At 37.7% G+C, this 24296-nt stretch overlaps 2 protein-coding genes across 3 annotated transcripts in view; both read left to right on the forward strand.

The window, feature by feature from the left end:
* Positions 1 to 12079, forward strand: part of urahb (urate (5-hydroxyiso-) hydrolase b) — an 18621-nt gene extending 6542 nt beyond the window's left edge. Inside the window, exons 3-6 of one of the 2 annotated variants that reach the window (XM_061924720.2) lie at positions 8291 to 8379; positions 8597 to 8752; positions 10260 to 10395; positions 10530 to 12079. In XM_061924720.2, the coding sequence (XP_061780704.1) occupies positions 8622 to 8752; positions 10260 to 10395; positions 10530 to 10619 (357 nt within the window). In that variant the 5' untranslated portion in view covers positions 8291 to 8379; positions 8597 to 8621 and the 3' untranslated portion in view covers positions 10620 to 12079. The other variant, XM_061924721.1, reaches the window with a different exon arrangement.
* Positions 12080 to 12223: 144 nt separating this feature from the next.
* The window catches only part of afg3l1 (AFG3-like AAA ATPase 1), a 28951-nt gene continuing 16878 nt past the window's right edge, over positions 12224 to 24296 (forward strand). The window contains exons 1-5 of the mRNA XM_061924718.2: positions 12224 to 12511; positions 14810 to 14873; positions 20831 to 20919; positions 20990 to 21142; positions 21228 to 21299. Coding sequence (XP_061780702.1) covers positions 12380 to 12511; positions 14810 to 14873; positions 20831 to 20919; positions 20990 to 21142; positions 21228 to 21299 — 510 coding nt within the window. The 5' untranslated portion in view covers positions 12224 to 12379. The remainder of the gene's footprint in view (positions 12512 to 14809; positions 14874 to 20830; positions 20920 to 20989; positions 21143 to 21227; positions 21300 to 24296) is intronic.

A 24296-nucleotide genomic window follows, 5' to 3' on the forward strand; every position in this document is an offset into this window, starting at 1 on the left:
CTCTGTCAGTTTACGTGGCCTACCACTTAGTGGCTGAGTTGCTGTTGTTCCCAAACTCTTCACTTTTCTTATAATAAAGTTGACTTTGGAATATTTAGGAGCGAGGAAATTTCACGACTATGACAGTTCCACGCTGGAAATCACTGAGAGCGGCCCATTCTTTCACAAATGTTTGTGGAAACAGTCTCCATGCCTAAGTGCTTGATTTTATACCCCGGGCCAAGTGATTAGGACACCTGATTCTCATCATTTGGATGGGTGGCCAAATACTTTTGGCAATATAGTGTATATGAGGGCAGTTTTAGTGAAATAATATTTTCCGGGCACCGTTCATAGACAATATATGCTGAAGGAGATTACAAAAGTTGAGCTAAAGAAAATAAGGACAAGATATATGACATACCCAATTCTTCCCAAAATTTAAGAAATACAATTTAAAAATGATTAATGGAATATACCAGGGGTCTGCAACCTGCGGCTCTGGAGCCACATGAGGCTCTTTCATGCCTCTGCCCTGGCTCCCTTAGGCTGGCACTTTGACACAAATTTCCATAAATAATGGCTATTTAATTTGAAGTAATTCTATTTTATTTAGTATGTTTATTTTAATGTTACAGAGATTTCTGTGATATTTTAATATAAAAATAAAACATTTTAATATTTTGTTGAATAGCAATTGTATTGTTTTTAGCGGACAACATCCGGAAAATACAACATTTAATGTTCATGGACAGATTAATTTGCCTTCACTGTTGACGGGGTTGGTTCGTGTGTCTTAACATGTTGGGAGGAAATTGCAAACAACAACAAACATCAAACGTTGAAGACACAGCATTTGCGAATAAATACCCAACTGGAGATGACCGAAAAAGAGCAGTTTTGGAACCGCTGCGGAGAGCTGATCGGAGCAAAAAAAAACTTTGAGTCGTTTTCTGTCTAGTGTTTGATTTCATAAATGCTATTTCATAAGTGTAGTGAAACTAAGTGGCGTTATCGTCATTTTAGGAATCAGAGTTTGCGGCTCTCGGTGGGTTTTATTTGGTGGGAAATGGGCTCAAACGGCTCTTTGTATAGTGAAGTTTGCTGACCCCTGGAATATACCCTTCAAAGGATTTTTTTGAAACTTCAATTTAACATGAAGGTTGATGGCTGTTGTATCTGTGGAGCTGTAGAGGATGTCAATCATCTGTTTAAAGGAATGTGAGAGTGTACATGTGTTTTGGGAGGAGACCAGAGATTGGCTGAGAAACAAGGGTGTGGCTGTGGAGATGTCCCCATTCTCTATAGAAGAGATCAAATTTGGTATTTTTATAAACAATCCTAACGTAGAAATGTTTGTCAACATTTTTTCTACATAAATGTCGATTTATGTAGAAAAAGGCCTACATTTTCTAATTGGCTTAAAGGGGAACATTATCACAATTTCAGAAGGGTTAAAACCATTAAAAATCAGTTCCCAGTGGCTTATTTTTTAAGTTTTTTTCAAAATTTTACCCATCACGCAATATCCTTAAAAAAAGCTTCAAAGTGCCTGATTTTAATCATCGTTATATACACCCGTCCATTTTCCTGTGACGTCACACAGTGATGCCAACACAAACAAACATGGCGCATAGAACAGCAAGCTATAGCGACATTAGCTCGGATTCAGACTCGGATTTCAGCGGCTTAAGCGATTCAACAGATTACGCATGTATTGAAACGGATGGTTGTAGTGTGGAGGCAGGTAGCGAAAACGAAATTGAAGAAGAAACTGAAGCTATTGAGCCATATCGGTTTGAACCGTATGCAAGCGAAACCGACGAAAACGACACGACAGCCAGCGACACGGGAGAAAGCGAGGACGAATTCGGCGATCGCCTTCTAACCAACGATTGGTATGTGTTTGTTTGGCATTAAAGGAAACTAACAACTATGAACTAGGTTTACAGCATATGAAATACATTTGGCAACAACATGCACTTTGAGAGTGCAGACAGCCCAATTTTCATCAATTAATATATTCTGTAGACATACACTCATCCGCGCTCTTTTCCTGAAAGCTGATCTGTCCAGTTTTGGAGTTGATGTCAGCAGGCCAGGGAAGCTAGGGTCGATATTCTTCTCTTGATCATCTTTGGTGGCTTAAGGGACGGTGTGAGCCAAGACCTCCAGGGGGTTTAGCTCGCTCGTCTGCGGGAACAAACTGCCGCCATTGCTTGCCGTGCTACCGAGGTCCTTTGTCCCTGAATTGCTCACACACTCCGGCAGATTCAATGGGGGTCTGGCGGCAGATTTCTTTGACTTTATCGTTGGAAATGCATCTGCTTTGAGTGTCGTAGGATATCCTCACATTCTTGCCATCTCTGTCGTAGCATAGCTTTCGTCGGTAAAGTGTGCGGAACAAACGTCCAATTTCTTGCCACTTTCGCATCTTTGGGCCACTGGTGCAACTTGAATCCGTCCCTGTTCGTGTTGTTACACCCTTCGACAACACACCGACGAGGCATAATGTCTCCAAGGTACGGAAAACAGTCGAAAAAACGGAAAATAACAGAGCTGATTTGACGCGGTGTTTGAGAAAATGGCGGATTGCTTCTCGATGTGACGTCACAACTCCGAGAGCGTATAATAGAAAGGCGTTTAATTCACCAAAATTCACCCATTTAGAGTTCGGAAATCGGTTAAAAAAATATATGGTCTTTTTTCTGCAACATCAAGGTATATATTGACGCTTACATAGGTCTGGTGATAATGTTCCCCTTTAATGTTTTGCAATTATCAAACAAATCCTGGAGGATGATTAAGAGTACAAAAGCCCTTAAATTGATATCTTTGTTAAAAACATTTAAAGTGATTAATTTTGTATTTTTTTCATATTTTTATTATTATTATTTATTCATCTTTAATACTCTATCTGTATTTGCTTTGGTTTTCTTTCCTTGACATGTTTTGCTGATGTCGTCATTTGCTCAACCTGATGTGTAGATTATTGGTTATGTTGAAAGTGCCTTGACTTTTATGTGCATTATAAATGTATGTTGTTCAATTTAAAAAAATCTATGACGCTGTTTACTTCCGTAAGTGGGGCGGTAGAAGTTAGGCTCCGATTGGCTGTGCCGCCTGGTCCTTTTTTCATGCTTTGCAGCGGCGCCTGAATGGATATTTCAGCGCGCCGTGTCATAATTGTGACGGTCAGATGGATAAAAAAGCATGGAGAGCCGTATCATTAGTCCAGATTTTTAGGAACCGGCACCTAAAAATACTAGTACCGTATTTTTCGGAGTATAAGTCGCACCGGAGTATAAGTTGCACCTGCCGAAAATGCATAATAAAGAAGGAAAAAAACATATATAAGTCGCACTGGAGTGAGTATAAGTCGCATTTTTGGGGGAAATTTATTTGATAAAAGCCAACACCAAGAATAGACATTTGAAAGGCAATTTAAAAAAAATAAAGACTAGTGAACAACAGGCTGAATAAGTGTACGTTATATGAGGCATAAATAACCAACTGAGAACGTGCCTGGTATGTTAACGTAGCATATTATGGTAAGAGTCATTCAAATAACTATAACATATAGAACATGCTATACGTTTACCAAACAATCTGCCACTACTAATCGCTAAATCCCATGAAATCTTATACGTCTAGTCTCTTACGTCAGTGGTTCTCAACCTTTTTTCAGTGATGTACCCCCTGTGAAAATGTTTTTAATTCAAGTACCCCCTCATCAGAGTAAAGCATTTTTGGTTGAAAAAAAAGAGATAAAGAAGTCAAAGCAGCACTATGTCATCAGTTTCTGATTTATTAAATTGTATAACAGTGCAAAATATTGCTCATTTGTTGTGGTCTTTCTTGAACTATTTGGAAAAAAAGATATAAAAATAACTAAAAACGTGTTGAAAAATAAACAAGTGATTCAATTATAAATAAAGATTTCTACACATAGAAGTAATCATCAACTTAAAGTGCCCTCTTTGGGGATTGTAATAGAGATCCATCTGGATTCATGAACTTAATTCTAAACATTTCTTCACAAAAAAAGAAATCTTTAACATCAATATTTATGGAACATGTCCACAAAAAAATCTAGCTGTCAACACTGAATATTGCATTGTTGCATTTCTTTGCACAGTTCTTTTTGACAGACATTTTAGTGAGGGTCAAACCATCATGGCATGGGGGAAACTCTGGGTTTATGGTAATGAATGGAATAGCCTACTTGATTTGATGTTCAGTTTATGAACTTACATTCATATTTTGTTGAAGTATTATTCAATAAATATATTTATAAAGGATTTTTGAATTGTTGCTATTTTTAGAATATTTAAAAAAAATCTCACGTACCCCTTGGCATACCTTCAAGTACCCCCAGGGGTACTCGTACCCCCATTTGAGAACCACTGTCTTACGTGAACGAGCTAAATAATATTATTTGATATTTTAACGGTTGTGTTAATAATTTCACACATAAGTCGCTCCTGAGTATAAATCGCACTCCCGGCCAAACTATGAAAAAAACTACGACTTATAGTCCGATAAATACGGTACTCAGTAAACAGCCCTATTCGAGGGAGCACTGTTTTTCAACTCTTCCGGCGCTCTCTGCCATGTTGCTCTGTTGATGTCGTTGGTGTTCTTAATAATAAGGCCGTTAGTGTTATTATTCGGGCAACGGATCATAACAGTAGCCCCCTCCTAATCTCTCCTCCCAACAGGAGGGGGTCATCTGACCACAGAACTTTCCTCCAGAAGGTCTTATCTTTGTCCATGTTATGTCAGATGAAACAAAAAATTAGCTGTTTGGCCACAATACCCAACAATATGTTTGGAGGAGAAAAGGTGAGGCCTTTAATCCCAGGAACACCATTCCTACCGTCAAGCATGGTGGTGGTAGTATTATGCTCTGGGCCTGGTTGGCTGCCAATGGAACTGGTGCTTTACAGAGAGTAAATGGGACAATAAAAAAGGAGGATTACCTCCAAATTCTTCAGGAAAACCTAAAATCATCAGCCCGGAGGTTGGGTCTTGGGTGCAGTTGGGTGTTCCAACAGGACAATGACCCCAAACACACGTCAAAAGTGGTAAAGGAATGGCTAAATCAGGCTAGAATGAAGGTTTTAGAATGGCCTTCCCAAAGTTCTGACTTAAACGTGTGGACAATGCTGAAGAAACAAGTCTATGTCAGAAAACCAACTGAACTGCGCCAATTTTGTTAAGAGGAGTGGTCAAAAATTCAAGCAGAAGCTTGTGGATGGCTACCAAAAGTGCCTTATTGCAGTGAAACTTGCCAAGGGACATGTAAGCAAATATTAACATTGCTGTATGTATACTTTTGACCCAGCAGATTTTCAGTAGACCCATAATAAATTCATAAAAGAACCAAACTTCATGAATGTTTTTTGTGACCAACAAGTATGTGCTCCAATCACTCTATCACAAAAAAATAAGAGTTGTAGAAATGATTGGAAACTCAAGACAGCCATGACATTATGTTCTTTACAAGTGTATGTAAACTTTTGACCACGACTGTAAATCAGATTACGGAACACAATTGCCAAAAAGGAGAGGACTTGAAAGGGTGCCTTGAGGGACGCCTCAGTTATGTTAGTTTAAAAGGTAAAAATATCTGTTTACATGGTCCAAGTTCTTCTAGACAACCGGAGCACTCTTGTGTTTGTAGGAATTTGCTGCGAAAACATTTATCTCTCAAGTTTTGAAACTGAAAAATGAAAACTCAATCACTAATAATTAATTCAATATGATGAACTCAGGAGCACAAAATATATAAAACACTTGAAGCTACATTGATATGATACTGATAATGCTCCTTTTCATTATTTTAAATATGTATTTTTATACATGCTATGTCAAAGTGTATGAAATGTTTTTTTTATTATCCAATTAATATAACATATTTTCGTATGCAATTATGACATGCACATTTTCATTAAACATAACAGAACTCATTTTGCAGGTACACACCTCTGACTCACATCATCTGGTACTTGATACACGCAAACGTTAGCATGCTAGCATTTGTGAATAAATAAAAACATGCATGTTATTTGTTTATAAAAACATGCATCTTATCTTTAATTGTAAAATAAAAACACGCATGTTAATTGTATAATACAAACGTGCATGTTATGTTAATTGTATAAAACATCTATGTCATGTTACTTGTTTAATAAAAACATGCATGTAATGTTAATTGTATAATAAAAACATGCATGCTATGTTAATTGTATAATATAAATGTGCATGCTATAATAATTGTATAATAAAAACATGCATGTTATCTTAATTGTATAATAATACATACATATGTTAACAGTATAATAGAAACATGTTGATTGTATAATAAAACATGCATGCTATTTTAATTATATAGTAAAAATGTGCATGTTATGTTAATTGTATAAACATGCATGTTATGATAATTGTATAATAAAAACGTGTTGATTGTATAATAAAATCATGCATGTTATATTTGTATCATAAAAACCTGTTGATTGTATAATAAAAACATGCATGTTATAATTGTATAATAAAAATATGTTGATTGTACAATAAAAACATGCATGTTATGTTATTTGTATAAACATGCATGTTATGTTATTTGTACAATAAAGACATGTTGATTGTATAATAAAAACATGCATGTTAAGATAATTGAATTATAAAAACATGCATGTTATGCTAATTGTATAATAAAAACATGTTGATTGTATAATAAAATCATGCATGTTATGATAATTGTATAGTAAAAACATGATTGTAAAATAAAACATGTATATTATTATAATTGTGTAATAAAAACATGCATTATATGTTGATTGTATAAAACATGCATGTTATGATAATTGTATAATTAAATCATGCATGTTATGATAATTGTATAATAAAAACATGTTGATTGTATAATAAAAACATGAATGTTATAATTGTATAATAAAAACATGCATGCTATGATAATTGTATAATAAAATCATGCATGTTATGATAATTGTATAATAAAAACATGTAGATTGTATAATAAAAACATGTAGATTGTATAATAAAAACATGCATGTTATGATAATTGTATAATAAAAACATGCATGTTATGATAAGTGTATAATAAAATCATGCATGTTATGATAATTGTATAATAAAATCATGCGTGTTATGATAATTGTATAATAAAAACATGTTGATTGTATAATAAATACATGCATGTAGTTATTTCTATAATAAAAACATGCATGTTATGATAATTGTATAAGAAAATCATTCATGTTATGATAATTGTATAATAAAACATGCATGTTGTTATTTGTATAATAAAACATGCATGGTGTTATTTGTATAATAAAAACATGCATGTTATGATGATTGTATAAGAAAATCATTCATGTTATGATAATTGTATAATAAAAACATATTGTGATAATTGAATTATAAAAACATGCGTGTTATGCTAATTGTACAATAAAAACATGTTGATTTTATAATAAAAACATGCATGTTATGATAATTGTATAATAAAAACATGATAGTTGTATAATAAAAACATGTTGATTGTACAATAAAAACATGCATGTTATGATAATTGTATAATAAAAACATGTTGATTGTATAATACAAATCTGTTGATTGTATAATAACCACATGCATGTTATGATAACTATAATAAAAACATGCATGTTATGTTAATTGTATAATAAAAACATGCATGTTATAATTGTATAATAAAAACATGTTGATTGTAAAATAAAAACTTGTTTATTGTATAATAACCACATGCATGTTATGATAATTGTATAATAAAATCATGCATGTTGTAATTGTATAATAAAAACATGTTGATTGTATAATAAAAACATGCATGTTATGATAATTGTATAATAAAATCATGCATGTTATAATTGTATAATAAAAACATGTTGATTGTATAATAAGAACATGCATGTTATGCTAATTTGAAAATACAAACATGGCTGAAAATTCCCAGGCATGCCTGTGAAAGCTTGTTTGTGTAAGCGTGGGCTGTGATTGGCCGGTGACAAATCCAAGGTGTACTCGCCTCTCAGCGAAAGTGGACTGGGGTAGACTCCAGCCCAGCGGTGTCCCCAATGACAACAAGCTCCACAGACCATAAATTGATGTTGCCATGACAACCGTCTTGGTTATCACCAACAATTTCCTCCCCAATCAAGTCCTTAATGAAATGTCAGCAACTGGAGTGGAAAAAAGTGTTTGATCAGTGCGTCTTCCCGCGGGCGAGCGATCACATGTTGACTGTTTTTGTAATCATTCATTCCAGCCGGGGCGACCTTTGACACCCCCCAGCTTTATTTGCAGTGCATGCTGGGTATTGAGCGCCAGAGGAGCGAAGTGAGGCGACACTTGAAGGTAGGATCGTGCCCACGTTGTTGTCACGTCCAAAGGACCAGCTGTACCTAATGAAGTGTCTGTTTTTGTTTGTGTTGTGAATTTATGTTTATGTGTTCTAAGAATTCCCCTCCTGCCTCTGCTAGTGAGAGGCAACAACAGGCAGGGTCAAAGGTTAAGATGCTTTTTTTTTTTTTTTTAAACGTGTTTACCACCGTGTAATTTTTTTGTTTTCTAGCATCGAGGAGCGCCACCTTGTTGCCATGACGACGGAGTCCAGCCCGCTCACCACGCACGTGCTCAACACCAGCCATGGCGTCCCTGCAGCCCGTATGTCTCTCAGTCTGCATCGACTGGACTCGGAGCTGAAGATCTGGACCATGCTGAACGTCACGTACGATTCACACACACACACACACGTGTGTAGGGTTATCACGATACAGTTATCGATACTTGTTTGATACCATTTTTTTTTTGTTTATCTAAACCCGCGTACTTTTAAATTCACGACTTTATTGCAGAGTGTTGGAAAGTGTCTTTGTCAAAACAAACGTATAAATATGATCACGAATAACATCTGTACTGACAAAAAAGCAGGTATTGATGTACTTTTTGCGTGTTGGTATTGACTTTATATCGAAGTGCCGATACTTTACAACTTAATATCTTCTGCTCCTTTTTTTTCATCTTTTGCTCTTTTTTTTTTTATTTCAATAATCCAATCATTCATTAATTTTGGATTTGAATACATTTGATAGAAGCGATAAAAGAGGTCAATGTTATTATCACTAATCAATGTTGTTATTTTTATTATCATTGTTTCAATTGTAGTGTAATGTAGTCAATTCTGTATTACTATCGCTTTCATTGTTTTAAAATTATTATTATTATTTGTATTATTATTATTATTATTATTATTTTATATGTTTTATTTTTTATGTTATTATTTAATATTTATAATTAATGTATTAATTAATATAATTAATGTAATATTTTGTATCATATATATATATATATATATGTACCGTATTTTCCGCACTATAAGGCGCACCTAAAAACCTCTAATTTTCTCAAAAGCTGACAGTGCGCCTTATAATCCGGTGCGCCTTATATATGGACCAATATTGAGCCACAACAGGTCTCGCAACTACGTAACCCCAGCCTCTACTGTAGCGTCTATTCTGTGCGCCTTATAATGCAGTGCGCCTTATATATGAACAAAGTTTTAAAATAGGCCATTCATTGAAGGTGCGCCTTATAATCCGGTGCGCCTTATAGTGCGGAAAATACGGTATGTGTATATATACATATTTACTTATTCATATATATATATATATATATATATATATATATATATATATATATATATATATATGTTTATATTTTCAAATACGAATCACGATTCTTACTCATCCCAATTTTAAATCGATTCATCATTATAATTTGAATAATATGATATAATGTAATAATAATAATTAAAAAATATATATGCATGTTTTTTTTTTTAACAAGAATCAATTATAAAAGTACGTTTTTAGGCCATCCACATGCTACCAGAAGGAGCTTTTTTAACCTTTAATCTGTTTTGTAAAAGTTTTATTACAATTATTATACCAAATAACACATTGATTGAATTGATTCTGATTCGAATCGTCACCCCAGGAATCGGATGGAATCGTAACGTGCCCAAAGATTCACACCCCTAGAATATATTCAAACATTTATTAAAATTAAATATAAATAATGCAACATATGCCACACAGAAGTAAATATGAATATGTACAGTATAGATATGAGTGTCCTGATCAACAATATTATTTGTCCATGTGACAGATTAAAAAAAAAGAAGAAGTATTGATACTATTGACATCTGACATATGTTTACGTTTGTGCGTTGTCAGGACGACCAATGAGGACGGTCGCTGCCCCGGACTCATCAGCCAGGCAGCCTTTGTCCCCGGCATGTACAAGTTGCGCTTTGAGACGGGCTCCTACTGGGACAGTCTGGGTCAGGACTCCTTCTATCCTTACGCTGAGGTGAGCCGAGGAAATAGACGTGATCTGTTCCAGGGTCAAACCGTGGCCGCGGGAAAGCGTTTATCGAGGGTACAATGTTTGGAGAGACACGTGAGCGTGTCATGCAAGTGTAAAAAGAAGTTTGGCATGTGCAGGTGGTGTTCAACATCAGTGAAAGCAAGCAGAAGATTCACGTGCCCCTGCTGATGACTCGCTTCTCCTACAGCACCTACAGAGGAAGCTGAGCAACATCAACACACTTTCATACTTTCAGCTGGTTTACTGACTTTCTATGAGTGTAAAGTTACCTTTTTTTTTTATCATGAAATACCTTAAATAAAAACTATTGGTTTACATACCTTTTATTTTGAAACACAAAAGATAGAATAGGAAACAAAACATTATTTTCAGTGTCGAGAGTAATAACTAGATATTAAAACAGTTTTTTTTTTATAAATGTATTAAAATATCCTGTTTCAGGAAAACCAGATGATCAAAGATAAATATATTTTTTTATATTTAAACGCAGGATGCAACACCACAAAGTAGAGATGTCCGATAAATGCTTTAAAATGTAATATCGGAAATTATCGGTATCGTTTTTTTTTTTTTATTATCGGTATCGGTTTTTTGTTTAGTTTTTTTTATTAAATCAACATAAAAAACACATGATACACTTACAATTAGTGCACCAACCCAAACTCATTCTCACAAAAGGGTTGTTTCTTTCTGTTATTAATATTCTGGTTCCTACATTATATATCAATATATATAAATACAGTCTGCAAGGGATACAGTCCGTAAGCACACATTAACAGTTAGTTTTAAATAAATGATAAATGGGTTGTACTTGTATAGCGCTTTTCTACCTTCAAGGTACTCAAAGCGCTTTGACACTACTTCCACATTTACCCATTCACACACACATTCACACACTGATGGCGGTTTTACTCATTTTCATTAATTACTAGTTTCTATGTAACTGTTTTTGTATTGTTTTACTTTCTTTTTTATTCAAGAAAATGTTTTTAATTTATTTATCTTGTTTTATTTTATGAATTTTTAAAAAAAGGACCTTATCTTCACCATACCTGGTTGTCCAAATTAGGCATGATAATGTGTTAATTCCACGACTGGTATTGGTTGATATCAGTATTGGTAATTAAGTGTTGGACAATATCAGATATCGGCAAAAAAGCCATTATCGGACATCCCTACCACAAAGTTTTTTTCCCCTACAAAGCAGTACGCGATCTTGTCTTTAAACATCAACTTCCGGTTCCGGTGTTCGAATATGAGTAAATTGTTTTCTTTTTGCTGACCGGTAATTTATATTTTGTTGGATGAAGTCTAAAATGGAAGCCAGAATTTTTTTTTAGTTCTCGTTATTGATTTTCGACACTAAAAAACACCACTTTATTTTTCATTTCATTGTTTTGTATTTCAAAATAAAATTCGAATAAACCACTCGTTTTTTTTATTTTTAATACCGGTTTGTACAACGGAAATCCAATGACCAAAATATACACTGACCCTTAACATTACCTCATTGACTTTGTTACTTATTTCTTAATTAATTCGTGTGTCGTAAAAAAAAATGCACCGTCACGCTTTTGAAACGTGGGGGGCGGGCGGTTCTTTTTCTCCACCAATCAGAGTAAACGTTCCTCTCTCTTGCCTTTTTGGCGCCTGACTTGTTTTGAAATAATTGTACAATCTGATATAAATCTAATTCCTACTGCGATAACTGATTTCTATGTTTTGTATACAACTATGTTGTTGTATTGAGACAATAAAATGTTTTAAAATCAACAAAGGTGCCACTTTTTCATATTTTTCATCAGGCGTCGAAAGAGGCGGCACCTGCAGGTCCTTACATCATCGCCTCTTGACATTTCACGTTGCTCCTTGTTTCAATAACACGGCAGCCATGAAGCCAAAGGGAGGCAAAGAAGCCAATTTAACTTAAATTAAAGTATTATTTATCCTCGGAGAGTTCGGGCTGATGGCCTTGCACAGAATGTTGCAGCTTTTCAGGCTTGTGTCGGCGAACACTCGGCCTTTGTGCAGGGCGGTCACGACGCGACTTGCGGCAGGACGAGGCTTCACTGGCGGATACAGAAGCCTCTCTCTCTCGGTAACTCTTATTTTAATTATATATGTTTGCTTTTATTTTATTCCTACGTGTTAACCTCTCGTGTATTAACTTTAGGCCATTGTAACTAATTTTGTTAGGTTATGTTGGCGAAAAGACATACAACTAGCATACTACATAAAACTAGCCTACGAAACTTCTCATTTGTGCATTAATTTATACTCAGAAAACTTTAGTCCAAGCTATAACAGCTTCAAAATTCAGAGTTCAGAGTATATAATAAAAACTTGATACTATCTATAGAAAATGTTGTTTTGGTTGCCATGCTATTTCACTTATTCATCAACAGTTAGCAAACACACAATGACACAAATGACTTCCTCATAAATGTATTGTGTGCTAAAATGGTGACAATAAATGGATATAAATATGTTCAAACGTATACAGCAGTGGTGTTAAACTCATTATTTTGGGGGGGCCACATGGAGAAATATCTACTCCCAAGTGGGCCGGACTGGTAAAATCACGGCACGATAACTTAAGAATAAAGACAACTTCAGAGTGTTTTCTTTGCTTAAAGATAGACCAAGCACATTCTGAAAATGTAATAGTAATAATAGTATTCTACCTTTTGTTTGTCGGTATTTATACTTTCTGAATAAATGTTCATCAGTCAACTCATTGGTGTTAATTTTCAATCAAGATAAAAAAAAAATACATCAACGGCTTGCCGTGCTACATAATATCGGACTGCCGATATTACTGCTGCTTTAAAATCTAATATCGGAAATTATCGGTATCGGTTTCAAAAAGTTAAATTTATGACTTTTTGAAACTGCCTTTGCCTGTTGTCCCAGTTCTCCACAGGCCAATGGTAAAGCTTGACTGTCATCTTCCGGGAATGTAAACAATGAAACACCGGCTGTGTTTGTGTTGCTGCAGTCAGCCGCAATACACCGCTTCCCACCTACATCTTTCTTCTTTGCTGTCTCCATTGTTCATTGAACAAATTGCAAAAGATTCACCAACACAGATGTCCAGAATACTGTGGAATTTTGCGATGAAAACAGACGACTTAATAGCTGGCCACCATGCTGTCCCAAAATGTCCTCCACAATCCGTGACGTCACGCGCTCACGTCGTCATACCGAGACGTTTTCAGCAGGATATTTCGCGCAAAATTTAAAATTGCACTTTAGTAATCTAACCCGGCCGTATTGGCATGTGTTGCAATGTTAAGATTTCATCATTGATATATAAACTATCAGACTGCGTGGTCGGTAGTAGTGGGCTTCAGTAGGCCTTTAAAGTACATTTCTAATTCAGACGGAGGTGTCTTCAACAGAAAGTGAACTTGCGTGACGTCACGCACCGGAAGTGAGGAAAAACCCAACACAATTTAGACGTTCATTGAAAAAAACACTCTAAAACGTTCATATATAAGATAAACCTATTCAATATGACTATTATGAAGCCTAAACAATATTTAATGTATTGTGTGTCTATTTATTTTAGTTGTTTAAAAAAACGTTTTTATTACTGTGTGTATAAGTACTTTTGGACCAGTGCTTCGCAAACGTTTTTCACCCCTAAATAAAGTTGACTCTCCAAGTACCGCCATTGTGACCACCATTAAAATACAGTAGCGTAGTAGGCCTAAGTAGTCATTAAAAACAAGGCAGAGTATTTTTTTTTTTTTTTAACAAGTATGTTTATTATTTTTGGCCACTGTTACATTGCACACAGTTTGAACAGTAACACTGTGTTTTGATATAGGAAAATAAAACACTGTACTTTAATAAAGTGAGCCTTTGGCTCGGTGGAGCGCGTAACAGTTTGAGAATTACGGTTTTTGACAATATTGCTATAATAATAACTGTGATATTTATGGTCACAATGACCGTGATGTGAAGTTTGTTTTTAGTTACTCTCAGGTCACTTATTGTTTGTGTGTTAATAAATATCATATATAGAAATACTACACCACCATGGTTATGATGATGATGATGCTGCTTCGAAGAGTGGGTTGAGCCTTTCCAGAAAGTTTTAGGAGGCTTGTTTTTCCCCCCCACTAACATTGAATCAACTTTATTTCATGAATTTGTTGTCAATTTTCACGTGTTTCTTGTAAGCTTATCCTAACTGAGCACATTTGGAAAACAAATACTGAACGACGTATTGATTTTTACCCGTGAATACCACGCCGACCTAAAAGTAGACACTAGATAGCAGCAAAGCACATACTCAGAATGTATTGTCAAATTACCGAACTGTTTTAATTCATGCAGGATTTCATTGAATTCTGAGAGGTTCTGATGGCGTTTCCCTTCTCTTTTCCAGAACTTCCTATCCAATCGCAACTTTCACGCAGCTCAGCGACGTTTATACTCCAGTGAGCCTAAAGGTGAGTGCCACCACTCCGGATGTTTCATCCAAACTTAGCCTTAGGCCACCATCTCCTCTTCTGGTTTTGTTGGTTTAGCTTCCATTGTGCTCTCCGTGTTGACATCCATGCTCTCAATGTCAAGTTCTTTCATGTGATGTAAAATTCCAGCATGAGGTAGCATTGTTGCAGAACTTGCAACATAAACAAAAGACAATTATAGAGTATGGTAGACATTTTTATGTCATACTACAGTTTATATCGTAACATCACCAACTCACACAGTGCGTTGCAAAGATACATAAATTAATATGATCAAGTTTGAAGGGTAATTCAATTCGGGGTCAGGTGGGTCATGAGAGAAAATAATTCAGAAGCACTGACTTAAAAAATCGCTTGGTCACTTTTTCAAGCTCAGGTTTTATTTATTTCTAACAATAGTCTACTCAACTGTAAACATGTTGGTGTTAACTTCTTTTGTTGTGGTGAATGCAAACTTACAGGTAAAAGCCAGTAAATTAGAATATTTTGAAAAACTTGATTTATTTCAGTAATTGCATTCAAAAGGTGTAACTTGTACATTATATTTATTCATTGCACACAGACTGATGCATTCAAATGTTTATTTCATTTAATTTTGATGATTTGAAGTGGCAACAAATGAAAATCCAAAATTCCGTGTGTCACAAAATTAGAATATTACTTAAGGCTAATACAAAAAAGGGATTTTTAGAAATGTTGGCCAACTGAAAAGTATGAAAATGAAAAATATGAGCATGTACAATACTCAATACTTGGTTGGAGCTCCTTTTGCCTCAATTACTGCGTTAATGCGGCGTGGCATGGAGTCGATGAGTTTCTGGCACTGCTCAGGTGTTATGAGAGCCCAGGTTGCTCTGATAGTGGCCTTCAACTCTTCTGCGTTTTTGGGTCTGGCATTCTGCATCTTCCTTTTCACAATACCCCACAGATTTTCTATGGGGCTAAGGTCAGGGGAGTTGGCGGGCCAATTTAGAACAGAAATACCATGGTCCGTAAACCAGGCACGGGTAGATTTTGCGCTGTGTGCAGGCGCCAAGTCCTGTTGGAACTTGAAATCTCCATCTCCATAGAGCAGGTCAGCAGCAGGAAGCATGAAGTGCTCTAAAACTTGCTGGTAGACGGCTGCGTTGACCCTGGATCTCAGGAAACAGAGTAGACCGACACCAGCAGATGACATGGCACCCCAAACCATCACCCAACCATGCAAATTTTGCATTTCCTTTGGAAATCGAGGTCCCAGAGTCTGGAGGAAGACAGGAGAGGCACAGGATCCACGTTGCCTGAAGTCTAGTGTAAAGTTTCCACCATCAGTGATGGTTTGGGGTGCCATGTCATCTGCTGGTGTCGGTTCACTCTGTTTCCTGAGATCCAGGGTCAACGCAGCCGTCTACCAGCAAGTTTTAGAGCACTTCATGCTTCCTGCTGCTGACCTGCTCTATGGAGATGGAGATTTCAAGTTCCAACAGGACTTGGCGCCTGCACACAGCGCAAAATCTACCCGTGCCTGGTTTACGGACCATGGTATTTCTGTTCTAAATTGGCCCGCCAACTCCCCTGACCTTAGCCCCATAGAAAATCTGTGGGGTATTGTGAAAAGGAAGATGCAGAATGCCAGACCCAAAAACGCAGAAGAGTTGAAGGCCACTATCAGAGCAACCTGGGCTCTCATAACACCTGAGCAGTGCCAGAAACTCATCGACTCCATGCCACGCCGCATTAACGCAGTAATTGAGGCAAAAGGAGCTCCAACCAAGTATTGAGTATTGTACATGCTCATATTTTTCATTTTCATACTTTTCAGTTGGCCAACATTTCTAAAAATCCCTTTTTTGTATTAGCCTTAAGTAATATTCTAATTTTGTGACACACGGAATTTTGGATTTTCATTTGTTGCCACTTCAAATCATCAAAATTAAATGAAATAAACATTTGAATGCATCAGTCTGTGTGCAATGAATAAATATAATGTACAAGTTACACCTTTTGAATGCAATTACTGAAATAAATCAAGTTTTTCAAAATATTCTAATTTACTGGCTTTTACCTGTATAAGTTGCAGGGTTTCCCCCTAGACTGCCAAGATACTCGTGGCGGCGAGGGTGTGGTCGCCATGACGTCATGGAGTAATTTGCATAATTTACTATGATGATATGCTTTTCTCTAAAAAAGCTCAAAAATGTATACATACATTTAAAACAAATCTGTCATTATTAAGTATTAACTTTTTTTAATCGTTTTTGTTGAGATTTTTTCAAGTGCTGACAGACTTTTAAAGGGGAACATTATCACCAGACCTATGTAAGTGTCAATATATACCTTGATGTTGCAGAAAAAAGACCATATATTTTTTTAACCGATTTCCGAACTCTAAATGGGTGAATTTTGGCGAATAAAACGCCTTTCTGATATTCGCTCTCGGAGCGATGACGTCACAACGTGACGTCACATCGGAAAGCAATCTGCCATTTTCTCAAACACCGAGTCAAATCAGCTCTGTTATTTTCCGTTTTTTCAACTGTTTTCCGTACCTTGGAGACATCATGCCTCGTCGGTGTGTTGTCGGAGGGTGTAACAACACGAACAGGGACGGATTCAAGTTGCACCAGTGGCCCAAAGATGCGAAAGTGGCAAGAAATTGGACGTTTGTTCCGCACACTTTACCGACGAAAGCTATGCTACGACAGAGATGGCAAGAATGTGTGGATATCCTGCGACACTCAAAGCAGATGCATTTCCAACGATAAAGTCAAAGAAAGTGAGCAATTCAGGGACAAACATTAAACATTATCACAAATTCAGAAGGGTTAAAACCATTAAAAATCAGTTCCCAGTGGCTTATTTTATTTTTCGAAGTTTTTTTCAAAATTTTACCCATCACGCAATATCCCTAAAAAAAGCTTCAAAGTGCCTGATTTTAACCATCGTTATATACACCCGTCCATTTTCCTGTGACGTCACATAGTGATGCCAATACAAACAAACATGGCGCATAGAACAGCAAGGTATAGCGACATTAGCTCGGATTCAGACTCGGATTTCAGCGGTTTAAGCGATTCAACAGATTACGCATGTATTGAAACGGATGGTTGTAGTGTGGAGGCAGGTAGCGAAAACGAAATTGAAGAAGAAACTGAGGCTATTGAGCCATATCGGTTTGAACCGTATGCAAGCGAAACCGACGAAAACGACACGACAGCCAGCGACACGGGAGGAAGCGAGGACGAATTCGGCGATCGCCTTCTATCATGCCTCGTCGGTGTGTTGTCGGAGGGTGTAACAACACGAACAGGGACGGATTCAAGTTGCACCAGTGGCCCAAAGATGCAAAAGTGGCAAGAAATTGGACGTTTGTTCCGCACACTTTACCGACGAAAGCTATGCTACGACAGAGATGGCAAGAATGTGTGGATATCCTGCGACACTCAAAGCAGATGCATTTCCAACTGGACTGGACAGATCAGCTTTCAGGAAAAGAGAGCGGATGAGGGTATGTCTACAGAATATATTAATTGATGAAATCTGGGCTGTCTGCACTCTCAAAGTGCATGTTGTTGCCAAATGTATTTCATATGCTGTAAACCTAGTTCATAGTTGTTAGTTTCCTTTAATGCCAAACAAACACATACCAATCGTTGGTTAGAAGGCGATCGCCGAATTTGTCCTCGCTTTCTCCCGTGTCGCTGGCTGTCGTGTCGTTTTCGTCGGTTTCGCTTGCATACGGTTCAAACCGACATGGCTCAATAGCTTCAGTTTCTTCTTCAATTTCGTTTTCGCTACCTGCCTCCACACTACAACCATCCGTTTCAATACATGCGTAATCTGTTGAATCGCTTAAGCCGCTGAAATCCGAGTCTGAATCCGAGCTAATGTCGCTATAGCTTGCTGATCTATGCGCCATGTTTGTTTGAGTTGGCATCACTGTGTGACGTCACAGGAAAATGGACGGGTGTATATAACGATGGTTAAAATCAGGCACTTTGAAGCTTTTTTTAGGAATATTGCGTGATGGGTAAAATTTTGAAAAAAACTTCGAAAAATAAAATAAGCCACTGGGAACTGATTTTTAATGGTTTTAACCCTTCTGAAATTGTGATAATGGTCCCCCTTTAAGTACGTTGCGACAGCTGCCGTAAAGGAGGTGCGTTGCCAACCTGGTTGCTATGTTTCCGGTTGGTCGTAAACGTGTTCGTCATGTGTTTGTACCCTGCTCAAATCTCTCAGTAAAGTTATTCATTGGATTATACCTTTTTTGTTTTGAACTTTATTACACCATGGAGCGCTTTTTCCGGTCCATTGTTTTTCCTGCTTTCGCTATCTGCGCCTAACGACTGAGCTACGTGACGTCATTTCTTGTGATGTCCGACGGGGCATTTCTGGTCGGGACGGGATTCGTTCCCTGGGATTCGAATAAAGAACCCACTCTTTTTCTTTACTATAGTGGTCTCGATAACGAGGACTCGGTTCTTTTCTTATCGAACAACCGGGAAAACCGGTTTCGAGTGTCATCCCTACACATAAGTCGCTCCAGAGTATAAGTCTGGCCAAAATGTGAAAAAAATGTTGCGATTTATAATCCGAAAAATACGGTAGGTGAATAAAAACCTTCTATTTGCATTTTATATACTTTTTTCCATCTTTTACCTTCTACCGTCTAACTTGTTTTACCTTCAATTAACCTTTTATTTACTTTGTATTTATTTTTTACTTTCAATTTACCTTTTTCAATTTGACTAGTTTTACCTTCTTTTACCATTTCTTTCACCATCTATGTATTTACTAGAGATGCGCGGTTTGCGGACACAACCGCGGAGTCCGCGGATTATCCGCGGGTCGGGCGTTTGAAATAAAAAAAATTAGATTTTATCCGCGGGTCGGGTCGGGCGGTTGAAATAAAAAAAAAATCAGATTTTAAATAGATTCAGGCGGGTGGCAGCTAAACCAATTCGGAAATATATATACATAGTTAAATGTTGTTACCCACATACGAAATACGAGCAGGCACCTGCAGCATATGCCACAACAGAAGAAGAAAAAAAAAAGAGATGGCAACGCCGGCAGCAAACGTGGTACGCGACAAACTATAAAAGGGAATACTAAAGACCAGGGGAAAAAAAGGCCAGAAAAGTTCAGCGTGGACTCGTTTTTATAAGGTTGTAAATCAGGATGATAGTAATGCTGGCTACGTGATTTGCAAGAGCTGCGACGCTGTTTATGTCTACGACAGTCACAAAACCGGGACATCTAACATGGTGCATCACATTTGTGCAAAACCCCAAACCTCCACAAACACCCTGAGCATGAGCAGTTTCGTCCGCCGTGATCCCAGAAGAGTGCCGCAGGATATTAAAACAAGATAGAACGCAGCTGCCTGCAGCAGTTTGAGTGGCGTGAGCGTGCTTGGAGGTGCGCTCAGCGCGGCTCCCAGATGATTGCGCACTGGTGTGCGTCTGGGCCGTGACAGCGTGGCACGCATTGAATGTCTCTGCTGCATTGGATCAGTCTCCTTTCTTTAACAGGCAAAAGCTTTATAACCTCACTAATGCCTTGCATCGTCTATATTAGATATATAACAACGGGCGGGTGCGGTTTTGATTAAATGTTAGTTCGGGTGGATGCGGATGGTTGACGACTTTTGTGATGCGGTTGCGGATGAAATAATTGCCTATCCGCGCATCTCTTGTATTTACCTTTTATTCATCTTATTTTACCTCATGTATTCACCTTCTTTTTTCCACATTTGACCTTTCATTTACCTTCTATTTACAGTTGACCTTCTATTATCACCTTTTACCTTTTTATTTCACTTTTTCCTTCTTTAGGGGTTTTCTGAATATTTCATTCGTGACAGTCATTACAGGATTACTGGGAGCAACAGAATATGAGTCCAAGTTGTTGCAGCCATGTTGACGTGACAGAAGTAAATGTTTTGTCTGAAGGAAAAGTTCCAGATGGGAAAGGAGGACGACGAGCAGGAGGTGGCAAGAGAGGAGGAGGCGGTAAGGATTGGTGGAGTCGGATGCAGAAGGTTAGACAGCCGATCAGATCACAGGAAGTTGTATCGCCGCTCCATCACTGATGATGCGTTTGGCGTGCAGGGCGACTTCCCAAGGGACGAGAAGGACTTCCGCTACATAGCGCTGGGTTTGGCCGGCGTCTCCTCCACCATGCTGTTGTACCTGTACTTCCGAGAAGCGGGCCGAGAGATCAGCTGGAAGGAATTTGTGCAACGCTACCTGGGCCGAGGCATCGTGAGGCACTTTAGTTTGAAGACACTGAATGGTGTGCGCTCCAACCGCTCACTTCCTGTTTTTAACGACCCACTTCCTGTTGTAGGTGGAACGTCTGGAGGTGGTCAACAAGCAGTATGTGCGTGTCGTCCTGGTGTCGGACGCCAAGGCTGAAGCGGTGAGTGCCAAAGACGTCAAATTGACTTTCTGTCATGGTGTCATGTGATGTCGTTTGGAATGACTTCCTGTCATGGTGTCATGTGACATCAAATTGAGGTTGGGTTGCTATCAGCATACTCCAGTCATCATCAGAGAAATGGATATTGTAACAGTGTAGGTAGCGGTGACCATAGTGAGCTCAGAAAGCTAAGAACAAGTATATACTTTTGATTATTTACAATCCGGGGAGGTGGGATGTGGTGGGGCAGGGGGTTAAGCTAGGGTTGTAGCTGCCTGAAGGTGTTCTTTTAGTGCGGTTTTGAAGGAGGATAGAGATGCACTTTAAATTGGCCCTAGTGTGTGAACGTGAGTGTGAATGTTGTCTGTGTTGGCCCTGCGATGAGGTGGCGGCTTGTCTAGGCCAGTGTTTTTCAACCACTGTGCCGCGGCACACAGTCTGGTGTGCCGTGGGAGATGATCTAATTTCTCCTATTTGGGTTAAAAATATTTTTTGCAAACCAGTAATTATAGTCTGCAAATGATGTGTTATGGTTGAGTGTCGGTGCTGTCTAGAGCTCGGCAGAGTAACCGTGTAATACTCTTCCATATCAGTAGGTGGCAGCAGGTAGCTAATTGCTTTGTAGATGTGGGAAACAGCAGGAGGCAGTGTGCAGGTAAAAATGTATTTAATGCTTAAACAAAAAATAAACAAAAGGTAAGTGCCCCTAAGAAAAGGCATTGAAGCTTAGGGAAGGCTATGCGGAACAAAACTAAAACTGAACTGGCTACAAAGTAAACAAAAACAGAATGCTGGACGACAGCAAAGACTTACTGTGGAGCAAAGATGGCGTCCACAATGTACATCCGAACATGGCATGGCTATCGACAATGTCCCCACGAAGAAGGATAAAAACAAAGTAGATGCGGGAAATATCGCTCAAAGGAAGACATGAAACTGCTACAGGAAAACAGCAAAAAAAAGAGAAAAAGCCACCAAAATAGGAGCGCAAGACAAGAACTAAAACACTACACACAGGAAAACAGCAAAAAACTCCAAATAAGTCACGACGTGATGTGACAGGTGGTGACAGTACACCTACTTTGAGACAAGAGCTATAGTGATGCATGGTTGGTTATGGTTTAAAGTCATATCCAACAATTGCGACAACGACTTTTTACTTTAAACTGAGTTTCGTTTTTTAATGATTTCTGCTGGTGGTGTGCCTCCGCATTTTTTCAACGCAAAAAATGTGCTTTGGCTCAAAAAAGGTTGAAAAACACTGGTCTAGGGTGTACCCCGCCTTCCGCCCGAATTCATCCTCTGATCATATTACAGAAAAGAGCAGTGCGGATCATTCACAACGTTGGTTGTTTAGAACATACTCATAATCTGTTTATGCTATCAAAGTTGCTCAAATTTGATGACCTTGTTAAATATAATACATAAATCATCTTATATAAAGCTTTTAACAAATTATTGCCACCTAATTTACAACGTTTTTTTATAAGACGAGTGCAGGCTCATAACTTGAGAGGCTTTGGATATTTCTTATTGCCGAGAGCTCAAACAACTCGTAAACGTTTTTGTGTGTCTGTATGCGGAGTAAAACTATGGAACAAGCTGGACTTACATCACAAGCAATGCCAAACTATTAATCCATTTAAACTATTATACAAACATGGGGTCTGGTTCAAATATAGAGATGAGGGTCTTTAATTTGACCTGCTGCTGTACTCTGTCTCAAAGTGTTAACATGTGCTCAATGTTGTCTATTACCATTATTGCTATGTTGTCTATTACCATTGTTGGTATTTTGTGAATTACCATTGTTGGTATATTCATTATTCCTACATTGTTGATACAAATTATTGTTACAGTGTAATAATTATTGTTACCTGTGGTAATGCCACTTTGATACAACATCTGTATTATAATAATCTTTGAACAAAGTAAGAGTGAAAGTCATGTGAATAATCACTGAATGGAGAACTGGGGGTGGGATTAAATAAATTATCTTCTTCCCACTCCCTTTCAGGCAAAACTGGACAATATGCATTATATTAATTTATATTATTATGTTTTGTCAACTTGTACTTCTTTGTCATTGCCTGAAATAAAAAAAAAATAAAAAAAAATGCAGCTGAGATAGGCTCCAGCACCCCCTGCGACCCCAAAAGGGACTAGCGGTAGAAAATGGATGGATGGATGGGAGTGTGCATTCCATATTGATGTGGCATAGAAGGAGAATGAGTTAAGACCTTTGTTGGATCGGAATCTGGGTTTGACGGAAAGATTGGCCTGGCCCACTAGGATCCCTCTTTATGTTTGTGAACTTTATAGTCTATACATGTAGAGTGATGTGATAATCAAACACTCTAGAAGTCTAGAATGAAAGAGTGTATAAGATAATTGACAGTGTGTGTGCCTTCAGTGCTGAATTATAAGCAGAGGCAGAGTTTGGAGTGTCTTCTTTAGCTCGCTTTCCATTTTTATGTACTCACTGTGTCCAGGTACGTGAAAATGTTTTTTTGCCGTTTGATGCCCGCTATCATGCTAATTAGCTGCCTGAAAGCGGGTGACTCCACTGTAGAAATCGCCTGCATGTCTTCTAGCACATACATGGCTCTATCAATGTTGTCCTGGCTCGCAGTCCCTCCGTTAAAATCCTTCGGTGGATTGTGTCTCCCTTTACTAGCTTCGTCGAAGCATGTTGCTTTTGTAGCTGTTTCAGCAGATTTGAATTGCTGTTTTGGGCAGTAGATGGGATCTTTGATCCAAGACACAACTTGCATTTGACTAAAATGTTCTTTTCTTTGTGCTCGACAAAAGAAAAGGAGTGAGAATATCTCCATGTTAAGAAACTCGGCATGATGTCTTCTTAGTAAACACAGACACACAGAACGCGCCTCTTCTGTTCCTTGTGACACAGAAGGACGACACCGCAGCGCTCCAATAAAACATACTCAGATCTTCTCAGTTTCTAGCCGATACTACATAAAAAATAACGTAAAACAA

Source organism: Nerophis lumbriciformis, linkage group LG29 (assembly GCF_033978685.3).
Source record: "Nerophis lumbriciformis linkage group LG29, RoL_Nlum_v2.1, whole genome shotgun sequence".
In the NCBI taxonomy this organism is placed as follows: domain Eukaryota; kingdom Metazoa; phylum Chordata; class Actinopteri; order Syngnathiformes; family Syngnathidae; genus Nerophis; species Nerophis lumbriciformis.